This window comes from Lampetra fluviatilis, chromosome 35 (genome assembly GCF_964198595.1).
Source record: "Lampetra fluviatilis chromosome 35, kcLamFluv1.1, whole genome shotgun sequence".
NCBI classification, from domain to species: domain Eukaryota; kingdom Metazoa; phylum Chordata; class Hyperoartia; order Petromyzontiformes; family Petromyzontidae; genus Lampetra; species Lampetra fluviatilis.
Window position 1 is genome coordinate 11,341,554 of NC_136309.1, and position 14,914 is coordinate 11,356,467.

A 14,914-nucleotide genomic window follows, 5' to 3' on the forward strand; every position below is an offset into this window, starting at 1 on the left:
TTGTGTGTGCGTGCGTATGTTTAGGGGTGAGCGGAAGCATAGTGGTTCGCACGCTGGGCTACAAACCCAGCGATCCGAGTTCGATTCCCGTCCACGACCAACATCGCTGACGAATATCTGAACTGATCCTGGGCCTCTCCTCTTGGTCGACTCGGCCTCAAATGAGTCCCTGGTGCAGTGTATAAACATCATCACTAGGAGACAAAGGCAGCCAGGTGTGGTGCTGGCCTTCATAGGTGCTCGCTAACAGCACTTGCCCCAACAATCTGTCAAGGCTATATGGGGGATCGTTGTCTTTGTGTCAGACCGGTCACTGGATTGAGAGCACAGTGCACTAACCGCCCCACCACTGTTTCACGCTCGTAGAGTTCACTAACGCCACTCTGCTCAACAGACTAACTTGGTTAAGAAATTATTCTTTGGTTCTTTTCGGTTAAGTCACGTCTAAAAATAAAATAATAAATTAAAATAACATATTACGACGTTTCGATTGCAACACAAGCAATCATCATCAGGTATAAAAGAAATAGCAACAAAAAATCTAACTAGAAAACTATAGACAGACATACAAGCAGACAGACATCACAACGGCACACAGAGAGAGGACACACATCGGCACAAAGAGAGGGGTTGTCTCTATGACGGTCCCTTAAATATAGAGAGGGGGGGCGAGAACGGAGAGAGGGAGGGGGCAGAGAGAATTAGCATATCAATGAGTGTACGCCAACGTACTGCTGCTGCTGCAAGTAAGATGACAATGTGGAACGCGCACGCAAAATTGAAAACTAGGAGACAGGCACACGAAAATTAAATAACCCAGCAAAATATCGAAATGTGATGTAATACAACACAGAGAGTCGGTTAACACACAATTAACGCATAGCCTGGTTGATTACGTGTTTCAAAATTTGCTAAGTTAGAATTTTAAGTGTGAAAATTCCAAAGAGAGGACACAGGCAGAGAGAACAAATAGCCAGAAAGAAAAAGGATAAGCTTAAAACTTCCCCGTATTGTTGTATTACATCACATTTCGATATTTTGCTGGGTTATTTAATTTTCGTGTGCCTGTCTCCTAGTTTTCAATTTTGCGTGCGCGTTCCACATTGTCATCTTACTTGCAGCAGCAGCAGTACGTTGGCGTACACTCATTGATATGCTAATTCTCTCTGCCCCCTCCCTCTCTCCGTTCTCGCCCCCCCTCTCTATATTTAAGGGACCGTCATAGAGACAACCCCTCTCTTTGTGCCGATGTGTGTCCTCTCTCTGTGTGCCGTTGTGATGTCTGTCTGCTTGTATGTCTGTCTATAGTTTTCTAGTTAGATTTTTTGTTGCTATTTCTTTTATACCTGATGATGATTGTTTGTGTTGCAATCGAAACGTCGTAATATGTTATTTTAATTTATTATTTTATTTTTAGACGTGACTTAACCGAAAAGAACCAAAGAATAATTCCTGCAGTCACGAAAGCTCCTAAATTAAGATTGGTTAAGAAAGCGGCTACTAATGTGACAGATTCGCATCTTCTTCACAAAAGGGCCAAATCCCCTTTGGCCTCGGCGATTTGCCACTTTATTGGCGACAGAGGCATCGGCACCCTTTTCAGCGAACATTTGATGAAAATCAACGTTCGCCGTCGCGTGACAAATTGGGCCCCCCCCCCCCTCGTCCCCTGCACATGCGTCAGCCTCTCCCGCATGCACGCGCACTCTCAGGTCTGCTGGCGTACTCGAGCGGGTGCGTGGTCGTCGTGGAGGAGCTGCGCTCCGGCGACCAGAGGCACCTCCTGGGCCACCAGTGGGAAATCTCCACTCTGGCCATCTCGCACGACGCTCAGGTCTCAAAGTCGCCTCTTCCAGCCTTTGTCCAGACACGTAAACAATTCAATCGGGACTCTCTTCGTAAACTAAACTTTTTACAAATATTTTACCAGGGAAGGCCCACTAAGCTAACTTATAGCTCTTTATCAGAAGCGACCTGGCAACAAATGATAGCTCAGCGAAGTGGCTTATCGTGTGGAAATTTACAGCAGCCAAATGCTCTAAACGCATGTTTTCAAATGTGAAGGGAAAAACCAGAGGACTTGGAGAAAAATCCACCTGACAATGGGGAGAGAGAGACATGCAAATTTAAAAAATACAGGCGTCGGAGTCAGGATCGAACCCACAACCTCCTCCATACCAGGCGAGGTAGATAACATCTTGCCACCGGCACAGCTATATTTGGCCTATTCCATGTCAGAATGTTTTGCATGTCGGAGGAAATCAGAGCACCCAGAGTAAGAGGCCTGTTGTCTGCTGTCTGCCATCATAACCCAGCAGGATTGGGAGTTCCACATCTTTGTGATCCATTAACCCTCGTCTCCAAAGTACTGGATTACAGATGTGCGTCACAATGCTTGTGCACCCACTGCCAATGTAGTATCGCCAAATAATTTGAAAAAATATTAAATCGCTGTGTTTTGTTCAGTGCAAACTCAGAATCATCCTATTGAATATAGCGCCTCTAGTGGCTGTAGGAATCGCATGAAACCATTACATTCAACATTAAATGCACGTGTCATTATCGTAAACATTGATTTTACATGCCTAACACATGCATTATATTCCTTTAATTTGGCCTGACAGTGACACAGTCACGTGTGTGAATGGGTTTCTATGAGCAGGGGAGCAGTCGTTTAGTGGATAGCGCACTGCACTACGAACCCAGGGATGGAAGTTCAATTCCCGCTCGCGACTAATAATAGTGACAAATATCTTAATTGGTACGGGTTCTCCCCTAGGTTGACTCAGCCTTAAATGAGTATCTGATGCAGTGTGTTAACATCAGCAAGACTGGGGAGACAAAGGCAGCCGGGGATGGTGTTGACCACCCACCCTTGAGTGTGCCGTGTCGGCCTTCATAGGTCCTCGCTGACAGCCCCCGACAGTCTGTTAAGGCTCTAGGAAGGATCTTCGTGTGAACGACAAGCACCGTATTCGTCCCCAGACATTGGTGTCCGCCTCCTGTGGACAAATGTGCATGTGGGACTTGGCCAGCGGCGTCTGCCGGAGCGGCCCGACTCATCACCGCGGCGACATGCAGGCCCTGGCCTTCTCCCGCGACGACCGCTTCCTCCTCTCGCTGGGTGCGTGCTCACCGCACGCGCACCGCGTCTCAAGCGTGCGCACAGGGGACGGACGTTAACGTCGTTGTCATCGTCTTCTCCCGTACGACCGAATGTATAAAGTCACAAGCGATAATTGCTGGGGTGTTTGGAGACCCCGTGAAGCTCCTCTGTTCCTCCGTTGAGCGATCTTGTGTGGGGGGCAGTGGTTTAGGATCCACATCTCCATAAACCACGACAGCAGCAGATGCATATACTTTGATGTAAAGATAGAATATTTAAATTGCTCTGGCAGTGTGCGACTGTGGTCACCCAGAACAGACCATGGAACGTATAACGACCCGATGCTCGATTGATAAATATGAAAGAGGCATGCACATATGTTGAACTTATTTCACACCGTACAAAGCCAACTGCACTAATCGGAGGTGCGGCACCACGGAGAATACACTCTGCGACACTTGAAGCAATTGTCTGGCTCAACCATCTCAATGTAAGATTATACTTGTGCTCTTCAGCAACATCGGCCATACGAAGAAAGACGTTGTCCAGTGTGTGGCGTGGAGCCACAGTCACAATTGGGACTTGTGCATGGGATGGGCGCAGCACCCGTGTGATGTCCTTGTGCGGCTCAGTGTAGTCAGCATCTTGCAGAGATCCTGTGCTAGTGAGAGACTAGCGATGGTTTATCATCGCACTGCTGTTGATTTTTTGCAAGCTGTGTGTTTGTCATTCCACTACCTACGGCGCAAAATAATTTCAACATACATAACTCTAGAACTAATAGTATCACAAGCTTGAGCCCATGTTTATGCACGGCCGCAGTGGAGAAATGGCACCAAATGCGCTGCTAATGTTAATGCTGTTAACATTGCACCTGGGAATCAATGGTCATGGAGAATATTGTTCAGAATGGCGTGAATGTATGTCTGTATGTTGAACTTCTTTCACACCGTACATAGCCAACCATTGTAATCGGTTGTGCAGGGTAAGGACAACAAACTACATGCAGAAAGAAGAACGATAACGTCTCATCCCATGTGTGTACACAACACTTGGTTGGATGTGGTGGTTTGGAAGTAATGTTTTAGAAAATGAGTTTTGCACAAGTTACAGGTCTTCTTGAGTTCCTCACTCAAGGGCAGGTCCATTGCTCAGGCTCCCTCCATCCCATACGATCCCACTCCTCCTCCTCACCTCACACCACCACACACGCACACTCCACACGAGGGTATTGCTTGAGCCGTGCCCTGTAGAGGGCACCATTTGACTGAACGTCTTGACCACCAAATGTGTGAATGCCGTTTACCGGATTCCCGTCGTGACCTTCTCGCCCTCGCATCCCCTCCGCTCCGCTGCCTCTGCCTGGCAGGAGACGGGCGCGATGGCTCGCTGGCGCTGTGGGCGGTGCAGCAGGACGTGTCTCTGCTGGCGAGCGTGCGCTGCCCCGTGCCAGCGCACGCGGTGGCATTCCGCCCGGGCCGCGCGGGGGAATTTGTGTGCGCGGCGAGCGGCCACATCGCGTTCGGACTCGTGGAGCAGCGCGGACGCGAGTTTGGGCTCAGCGTGAGTCTCGCTCTCTTCTCCCCCCCCCGTCTCCCAGCGATTTAAACAGCTGAGCGTGAAGCGTCATTGATTTTTGTGTCGTAAAACCCTCTTCCAGTCGACACAGGCAATTAATAAAGTCGCCATGTGAACAAATTAAATCCACAACATTGAACAATTAATTGTAACCAATTATTGAATGTGGATTGCTCTCCAACAGACAGGAATGCTGTAGCAGTAATACATTATAACGTTCACATAACAACTTTATTCATTGGCTGTGTTCGGTGGAGGAGGGTGTACAACACGCATTTTACCCATGTGATATGGCACAAAGTTGTAATTATGAATCATTATATTGGTCACGAAAGCCTGCTGCATGAGAGTGATCAGCGCGTCGGACCCCAGCCGTCCAAGCAAATTAAGAGGGGGTCACAATGCTCCACTCCCTGAGACCCTGCGAACTGAGGGGAAGCTTGGTGCAGGGATGATGACATCTGTCTGCTCTGGCGGGTTAGTTGCTCGTGAGACGCATACCCTGGTTGGTCTACTGCTGGACAAAGGCTTCTCCATCCACTCCGTGTCGTTCCCAAGGGTGAAATCGGCACCTGGCTCAAATATCGCTCTACACTGTATCAGAATATTTAATTATACTGGAGAAATCCGATGAGCGAAAAAAGCTCTTTTTCACAGATAACCAGTCGGGGCAGGTCAGGATACTGACCGTGATTGAGGGTCAAGGGGCCGTGGGGTGAGCATTTCCCAACACCTGTGCCACTTCCCCCCCCCCGCCCCTCCCCAGTTGGACATGGTGGCCGTGCCGCCGGAGCTGGGCGGCGCGGAGGTGACGTGCGTGTGCTACGGTGCGGGCGGCGTCGTGTTTGCCGGCACGAGCTCCGGCCTCGTGAGCGCCTGGGACAGCGAGCGGAAAAGCTGCTTCCTCACGTGGGAGGCTGACTCGCTCGCCCTCGGTGAGACATCGCGGACGGGACGGAGGCGAGAGAGAGAGAGAGGCAGGTGTGTGCGCAGGGAAGGAGGAGCAGAAGAAAGAGGAGACGACGGGAGTGAAAGTGCCTCTTGTGTCTCGTTGCAGGCGTGATCGAGTGTCGCGGGCACAGCCTCGTGACCGGTGGCGCCGGAAGGCGGCTCCGCCGGTGGTCGGTGGCCAGCGTGGACGAGGCACGAGTCCAGGAGAGAGGGACGCGCGGGTAGGAGTGGACACCCGGAAACAGACCGGCTGTTTATTAAACTCTTCTCTCCATGCGTATCACCTTACAAACTATTTAAAACTATAATATTATATTTTACCAGGTAAGACCCACTGAGCTAAATAGCTCTTTTAGGAGCAACCTGATCACAAATGATAGCCCAACGAAGTGACTTATCACCATTTGGAAATTTATAGCAGCCAAATACACTAAGCGCACGTTTCTAAATGTGGAGGGGAAGACCGGATGACCCGGAGAAAAATCCATGCCACCACGGGGAGAACGTGCAAACTCCAAATAATTATGCGTCATGGTCGGGATCGAACCCATGGCCTCCTGTATAGCAGGCGAGGTAGTTAACATCTCGCCACCGTTATGCGTCCACCACACATCTCCTCTTGCACCTCTCCCCTACACCTCTCCTCTGCACCAGTGCGGATTGCGTGGTCCTGGAGGCCGAGTTGCGGCTGGACGCGTCGGCGGTGAGCGCCGCCTTTGACGATGACCTCGACATGGGGGTGGTCGGCACGGCCGTCGGCACCGTGTGGTTCATCGGCTGGGCCGAGTGCAGCAGCATGCGGCTCGTGAGCGGTCACGCCGAGCAGGTGAGCACACGCGCCCAGCACCCTGCCGCTACCACAGCACCCTGCCGCTACAGCTGCACTACCACCACAGGGCAGTGCGATGACTGCAATACTACCGCTCCCCACTATGTACAAAGACAAAGATCCCCCGTATAGCCTTATGTACACTACCTCCACACATATTTGCGGGCGGTGAGGATGACGACGACACTGATCACGTATCGACGGCTCTGATGGGCAACGGCTCTGTCACGTGACCTCCTTCCCGTAGGTCACGGGGCTGGCGTTCGGCCCGGACGAGGCGCTGTTTGCGAGCAGCGCGGCGGATGGGAGCCTGCGCGTGTGGGACGCCCACTCGCTCGAGCTCTCTGTGCAGTTCCAAGTCCTCCAGCAGGTGCGTCGCTGCATTTTCAAATCCCGCGTGCGAGTTCTTTCTGCGTGGCCCCCCGTTCCATCCACAGGTAACTAGCCCAGCCGTCTTCGTCAGGTATAACCACAGAAAAGCCAGCTGCTCCAGGATTTGGGTAAGGACGTAGCCCACTTTTCACTCGGGCAACCACAGCGCACAGACGTCGATATTTCTTCCCTTATCACTATAACAGCAATGACATTTAAGAACGCACAATACAAAATATTTAATACTCTTTGGGTCTTTCGGTAAAGTCACGTAGATAGAAAAAAAAATCACGACGTTTCAATTGCAACACAAGCAATCGTCTTCAGGTGAAAAAATACAGCAGGCGGACTGCTGAGGCAGGAAAAAAATGTAGCGAGAGCTACTACAGCCAAAGGTTATATAGGTTTGAGATGGGTACAACCCAAGGGTAAGTGGGCGGGGCTAGAGATGTAAATGTAAGATCACAGAGCTAGGTATACCTCGGCTATTGTGTTGCTAGAGATGAGCATGTCAATCTGTTAATGTAACCCCATGACTACGGTGCTGAAAAAGCCATTTCACTTCACGATAAATGTTATCAACAGTTCTCATACCGTCTGGAACACTATTCCAGCATCAAACCAGACCACTCTTTAAAGCACCGGTAAAACCGACCGATCTCTTAGAGGGAAAAAGTCGCAATTGAAGGTGCTGTGTGCCTGAACGCCAGGCCTACGTCCGTTCGGGATGGGACGTGTCCACACTCGCCACTCTTTCCTGTGCAACCGCCGTGCAGAAAAAGGACATTGCCGCCCCTTTTTGCCCTCCTTGTATTTACATAAAATGGATTAGTCTGCCATGTGGAATGGATTGACTGTTGCTTGGGTCCCCTGAGAGGCTGGTGGCACAGTCCTACAACTCGGGCCTTGCCTGGAGAGGCCAGCGAGCATCCATCGCTGTAGAGTAGCAATTGGGCACCCACACAGATGTCTGCAGGTGCCTCCAGTGAGTAAGCCACAAGCTCCGGCTGGTGCAGACACATTGGCAGCGGGAGAGGTTAACCCTTTACCGTTCTGAGATGACTGCAAGTGGCAGGGTGGGTCCTGTTCATCGGCATCGGTGAATCTCGTAACGCGCAAGCGGTTCGTGTTAATTATTTAGAGGCATAGCACCGCTGTTTTGAAAGGCATTGTAGTGTCCTCACCGCAGATAACTGTCGCGATACAACCGCACTCTGTGGTAGCTGACGCCAAACTGTGCCACACGCCCTCCAGCACGGCCTTTTACTTCTGATTCTGTTTGGAATCGATTCGGAATTGGAAAGAAAACTGATGACGTACACGTACGGCATCGGGACAAGAAAGGGTTAACATAGCGCCGGTCCCGTGTGGACACCACACCCAGGGGCACGCAGAAGCCCCGGCGCTGTGCTCCCACTACTCACCGTGAGAAATCCTCGCGCCCCACGAATGCGACGCGACCACAGGGTCCCTCTGGGCTCGTAGATCCAGACGCAGGTTCGGCGCTGCTGGTGCGGAGCTCGTGCAGAAGCTCATGCAAGGGGCCCTTCGTGGCACCAACTCCATTCATTCGTGCACCGGTGGGGCGCGATCGCCATCTGCGGGCCACTCTGGGTGTAGCGGGGGTTAGAGGCGCTGCTCGTAGTTCGGGTGAGCTAAACTGATGTTACACAAGTGAATCAACGCATTGTTACACCCATAATGCTTACGTTTACATTTTTAAGTGGCGCACAGCTTGATTTGGGCATTAGAGCTAAAATTTCACTCTGTAATGTCGATGCTCCCAGCCTTCACTCTCCGGCGCCGTTCGCGGAATAATCCCCACGTCTCGCGCGTGGCGTGGGGAGGCTCTCGTCTAGCAGCGGCTTGACTGGCGTCCCGCACGCGCGCACACGGCACGGCGACCCCTTGTCGCGCAGACATGCGAGTGTGTGGCGTGGAGCCGTGTGCCGGCCCGGCGCAGCCGGTTCTCCCGGCTCGTGGCGGCGGGTTACGGCGACGGCACGGTGCGGCTCTTCAGCCTGCGCTCGGTGGAGATGGTGCTCAAGATGCGGCCGCACGGCAGCGCCGTCACCGCCCTCGCCTTCTCCACCGACGGTGAGAGCTGCCGTCGATGGTGGCACCGTATGTATCGGAATCAGAATATGCATTTATACTGGAGGAATCTTTATGACCTATAATGCTCTTTTTCACAGATGTCCTGTAGATGTCTGTATATATGTTGAACTTCTTTCGCGCCGTACGTAGCCAACCGTGCTAATCGGAGGTGGGGGGGAAGGGCAACAAACTAAACGAAGAAAATATGGCCATGGCATTTGCTGAGACAACCCTATTGTTATCATCATCATCGTCATCATTGTTGTCATGTGTGACTTGAGATCAGGTTCAAGCTTCAAATTAAATTGTGTGACCAGGTGAGAACTTGAGAGACCAGGTTGAGTGTCCTTGCAAGAGTGACCTGGGTCATCAATATGGAAAAATACAATTTTAAATAAAATGGCAATGACGTAGATAGAAATCAAAGCTTCGCTCACGCAAGCATTGATCATGGGCTGTGGTGGCTCCGCACGCCCGTAATCCAGCACTGTAGAAGCAGCAAGCGTTGGTGGATCACACCAACGTTGTGGAACTCCCTTCCCTACAGGGAAGGTACCTGACACTGGCTCGCCAGGAGAAGGCAGTACAGAAAATGTTGATTCTGCCTGTTCCATCTGTATGGAATCGAGAGTTGCCCCCTTGCTACAGTTTCCTCCCGTATGTAAGCGCTCCTTAATTGGCCGATAACACAATATATAGAGGACTGCAGAGCTTGGGAGGAAACTTAGTTCAAGCTCACTGCATGGCTGCCTTTCCGCTTGTCCGCGGTTCCTCGCTCTTCAAGAGCGAGCGGACGCTCTGCACGCCACGTTACAAGTTGATGTTATGAAATTATTTTACAACATTGCCGAACATCGAATGGAATGAAGAAGCTCAATTTAACAGAGCACTGCATGTAGGTATCGGCACACGTGAGCTTAGAATCACAGACAGTTACCAAAGCAACACTTTATTCTTACTATCTACCAAGTATTGTACAAATGTGTACCTGTATGAACCAAGATTGCAAGCTGTGAAGTGTGGTACAGGAGGATAACACCAGGTCATACCACTTAACTGGTGGCCTTAAAAGCTTGGGTTGAGAGGTGATCGAGTGGCTCAAAATTTAAAACTTACACGTGAGATGTCTTCAAGTCACCGCGAGTCCACACAGGAGGTGTCACTCTTCCTTCAGCCTTAACGGACTCCAATCGACGCCGTCTGCGTGATCTGCAGCTCACAGTGATCCTGCTGCTACACTCGAACCCAAACCTTGTGCGACATGGCCAGCGCTGTCGGGGTCTCCGGCCCGAATTGCTGGACCCAGTTACCGGCAGATGTTCGGGATCCATCCCCTGAGTCTGAGCCAGTGGTGCAATAGACTTTAAAACGGTGTTCTTGCAAAAAGCGCTTACTGTGTGTTGATCATCACATTAGAATGTTCAAACTGACAGAGGGTAATGTGGAATCCCATTCCTCGGTCCATTAGGGATTCCGAGTCTGTGTCACTTTTTTAATCGCTCCTTAAAACTCACCTATTTGTACTTGCAGTTTTTCCCTGTAACTTAGTATTTTAAAAATAATTATGTTGTCTGATTGGATTTCTCTGCAATTATTATTATTCGCTTTTGTCATAGTGCTTCATTTTATTGGAATTTCGAGAGTAGTCATTGATATTTTTATTTTCAGCTTTCTATTTCACTTAAATTTTACCGATATTTTCGAATCGAGGTTTATTTTTACGTACAGTGCTTTGAGATACTTCCATATGGAAGGTGCTTTATAAAATAGATTATTATTAATGTCTGTCGCATTGCGGTGAAATCGAATGGGGGGGGGGCTTTTTTAATTCACGGCAAAACATCCCACCCCCGCCCCCCCCCCACTCCACACCATCCGCTGTTGTTTCCCGTCGGCAAGCAGGCGAGTTCCTCGTGTCGGGTGCGCGGGACGGGCTCGTAGCGGTGAGCAGCCTCCACACGGGCGCGACGGCACGCGTCGTCACCGACCACCGCCCCTCCCCCATCTCCGCCATCGACTGCGTGCACAGCCAGGTGAAGGGGCTCACCGTCGTCGCACGCATGATCTATCCACTGCTGCACAGACGGGTGAAGCATTTCGCTGTCATCATCATCGCAGCCACGGTCTAGGTCCACTGTTGCACAGCCCAGTGAAGTGAATCACCGTCATCACCATAGCGTCCATGATCTATCCACTCCTGTACAGGCAGGTGAAGTGAATCACCGTCATCATCATCGCAGCCACGGTCTATGTCCACTGTTGCACAGCCCGGTGAAGTGAATCACCGGCATGACCATAGCGTCCATGATCTATCCACTCCTGTATAGGCAGGTGAAGTGAATCACCGTCATTATCGCAGCCATGGTCTATCCACTGCTGCACAACCAGGTGAAGTGAATCACCATATCCTTCAATCGTTGATGGTTTTTCACGCGTACAGTCCCACCCCTCTGGCATCGCTATGTGCTGTGAAGAAGGGCCTTTTAATGCTACAGTGTTATTGATGTTTTCCTGTGCTGGGTTTTTGGCAATCGCGTGCTTTCAGATGCGCTTCAGTGGTCGTCTGGAACGCTCTTCCTTCCGATATTAGGAAGGCACTGGAGTTATGCACTTGAAAATCTAGATTGCAAGCTCATGTCTTTAAAACTGCTTTTTGTGTTTGTTGTCCTTCCCCCGCACCTCCGGTTAGCACGGTTGGCTATGCACGGTGCGAAAGAAGTTCAACATACATACATAGAGAGGTTGGTCATAGCAGCTCTTGAACAGGAGCAGGGAGTCTACTGCATGAACGGCTGGGGGGAGGAAGTTCCAGAGACCGGCTGCGGGGAGGAACCCTCCATGGATCGGTTTAATAATTCTAGTTTCGCTTCTTCTACCCCCTCGCAATGCTCCATGGGAACGTGGTGGGGCGCCCACATCCCAGCACGGCGGGGAGATGTGGCTGGCCGCGAGCCGGGACAGCCGCGTCAGCATCTGGAGCTGCGATTGGCTGCGCGATCGCTGCGACCTGGTGGACTGGCTCACGTTCCCGGCCCTGTCTGCCGGCCTCGATGACACGCAGGTACAACACGTCAGCGCTGCTACCCCCCCCACCTCATCTGTGACATCACCATCGTCATCAACAGCAGCAGCATCAGCGGCGGCAGTGAACGGCCGAGGTTGTGCGTGCTGGACCGTCTTTTGCGACTGCGTGTGTGCGTGTGCGCGCATCGTGTCATCACTGCTGCTTCCGCCGTGCGCCCAGGGTTTCGAGTCTGGCCGCCCCGCACCCCCGAGCCTGGCCATGTTCTGCCCGGGCGACGTGGATACGGTGGTGTACGCGGGCTACGGTTTGCAGCGGGAGATCGTCTTCTACAGCCTGAGGCTCAAGCAGGTGAGAGGCCCCCGCTCTTCTGGGAAGGTGCAACCCACGAAAAAAAGCGGGGAGAGTTGTTACCGCAGACTTGGGTTCGTAAAAATGTTCATACGAGAGTTAATTTGGTATTGGAGCCACGTTTACAGCGCAATGCTATCATCACGAAGGTAAGGCATTGCGTTTCACCGACACAGTCTTCAGTAGTTCACAGTGGGGTGGCGATGTTGCTCTGCATAATCCTACTTGAGAGATTCAGGAGTAATTTTTCTAATTTGAAACCAAATATGCTGGCACACAGTGGCCTACTCATTATGAATGAAATTAGGTGATCTTTAACGTCTACTCTGAAGCAGACGGCATGTATATCATGGTTGATACACCCATAGTAATAACCAGGGCGGGCCGGCCAGATTCAAACCATGAACCTTTGCAACAAGCGGTGAATGTGCCACCACTGGGACGTGTCACCACCCTGGGTCGTGGGTCTTGGGCTGTGGTGAGATGTTAACTATCATGCCTGGTATACAAAAGGTTAACGTTTTCGATCACGACCCTGACTCCTGATTTATATTCGGAGTTTGCACATTCTCCCTGTGGTCGTTTGGATTTTTCTCCGGGTTCTCTGGTTTTTCCCTCCACATTTAGTATTTGGCTGCGAAAAATGTCCACGTGATAAGCCACTTCATTGAGCTATCATTTGTGACCAGGTCGCTTCTGAAAAAGAGCTACACAGCTCAGTGGGCCTTACGTGGTCAAATAAATACATACAAAATAAATATAGGCTCAAAGCTTCTTCATCACAAGAGAAATAATTGCAAGTCACAGCCGTGCAACACTTTGCATTGTATGGCATAATAATTGCACCGCTCAGCGTGGGTCTCCGCAATCAGCAATAGGGCAGCGCAGTAAACATTAAGTGCCGTACTGTACCATCCTCCCAATCTTCACAAACCCACGGTGTGGATCAGCGTGCTCAGAGTACGGTTAAGTATAACCGGGCGTGGATTGACAAAGAGGGCTGTACTTGTACGGTTGCGCTGAGAGTCTTTTCTGTTCTCACGGTGGGAGCCCCCCCCCCCCCGTAAGCCTGTCCATGGTTGCAGCGCGCTGCGTTGATTGCGAGTGGCTGCGCATTCAACGCGCAGCCTTGCGCACGCGGCGGGATATAAAATCTCTTTAACGCTGGATTTTCTTGACACGCTGTAGCCGGAAGCCAAGTGTTGAGAAATTCATCAGCGGTTTTTATTTTTTTTAACAGAACAGATTCAGCTGCTGCACTTGGGGTGGATCTGCATAGTGTTGTACATGTAACAAAGTGAAATCTGGTCGTCCACTGTGTCGCATATCCTGTTAACGTTGATTTCACGTTGATTTATGCTTGCAAAATATTCGATTCTGACTTGATGTAAATGTGTTTTGACTGGGAAAATTACAGGCACAAGAAGCCGGGGTAGGCAGCGAATTAAGGATAGAAGCAATTTGGTTGGATGCCACTGAGAGTATCAAATGCAAAGTTCTTGAATAATATTACGGACAAAGCGAAATGGAAGGCTACGATCACCAAATATTTTGAGAAAAGACATGGCACATCAGGAGAGATATTCCATTCGCCATGTGACATTTATCCCTCTATTTAAGACCGAAACAAGAGGAAGATTTCTCCACAACTCTGGCTGTCGCCTGATGATGATGGTTGCAATTACCGGCAAATACGTCGTACTCGAATTCTAAATTTTGTGGGTTTACTTTCCAACGCGCCGGTGTGCTGAACTAGTAATTAATTGTCATGTTTTGTTTCCGTGACAAACCTTACTAATTGGCTGTGTCGGGTGCTGGCGGGTTTAACGGCACATTTATATTTATGCGATCAAACCTAAAAAAACCTTTGTTATTGTCCTGTTTTCTATTTACTTCCATTGCTGCACTTGAATTTTCTTTGTATTCGTTTGTCATATTAGTGACCACCCAGGTCACTCTTGCAAAGGAGACTCCTATCCTGGTCTCATTGAGTTCTCACAATCTGCTCAAACCAAATAACTCTTGAAACTTTTATTGAAGGGGAGAGAGACTGGTGGAGGCTGCGTGTGAGAGTTGGGCTCAAGTCCATCTCTTTGCTGTCGCAGGTTGTGCGTAAGCTGCCCCTCGACAACTGGGCCCTGAGTCTGGACCTGTCCTGCAACGGAGACCTCATTGCAGTGGGAACCTATGGTGAGGGCGCCACGGTGGCGAGGAGATGTTAACGACCTCGCCTGGTATATGGGAGGTCGTGGCTTCGATCTCAACCCCTGACCCCTGCTGTATATTTTTTAGTTTGCATGTTCTCCCCGCGGTTGCGTGGTCCTCCGGCTTTTCCCTCCACATTTAGAAACACGCGTTTGGAGTATTTGTCTACTATGAATGTCCATTGATAAGCCACTTCATTGGACTATCCTTTGTGGCCAGGTCGCTTGTGAAAAAGAGCTCTATAGCTCAGTGGGCCTCACCGGGTAAAATAAAACAAATAGTTTAGCTTATAGAGTAAAGAATTCCAATCTTGATTTGAAGCTTTCTTGACTGCAGGAATCCATACTCTATGGTTCTTTCGGTAAAGTTACGTTTGTTCTCACCTGAAGACGGCCGCTTGTGT

General features: G+C 50.4%; 1 protein-coding gene across 1 annotated transcript in view; it reads left to right on the top strand.

The window, feature by feature from the left end:
- WDR90 (WD repeat domain 90) overlaps positions 1-14,914 on the top strand; it is a 55,069-nt gene that overhangs the window by 37,061 nt on the left and 3,094 nt on the right. The window contains exons 31-42 of the mRNA XM_078872942.1: positions 1,713-1,834; positions 2,986-3,124; positions 4,476-4,669; positions 5,451-5,619; positions 5,742-5,856; positions 6,290-6,461; positions 6,712-6,834; positions 8,756-8,933; positions 10,836-10,966; positions 11,857-11,994; positions 12,178-12,306; positions 14,412-14,496. Coding sequence (XP_078729068.1) covers positions 1,713-1,834; positions 2,986-3,124; positions 4,476-4,669; positions 5,451-5,619; positions 5,742-5,856; positions 6,290-6,461; positions 6,712-6,834; positions 8,756-8,933; positions 10,836-10,966; positions 11,857-11,994; positions 12,178-12,306; positions 14,412-14,496 — 1,695 coding nt within the window. The remainder of the gene's footprint in view (positions 1-1,712; positions 1,835-2,985; positions 3,125-4,475; positions 4,670-5,450; positions 5,620-5,741; positions 5,857-6,289; positions 6,462-6,711; positions 6,835-8,755; positions 8,934-10,835; positions 10,967-11,856; positions 11,995-12,177; positions 12,307-14,411; positions 14,497-14,914) is intronic.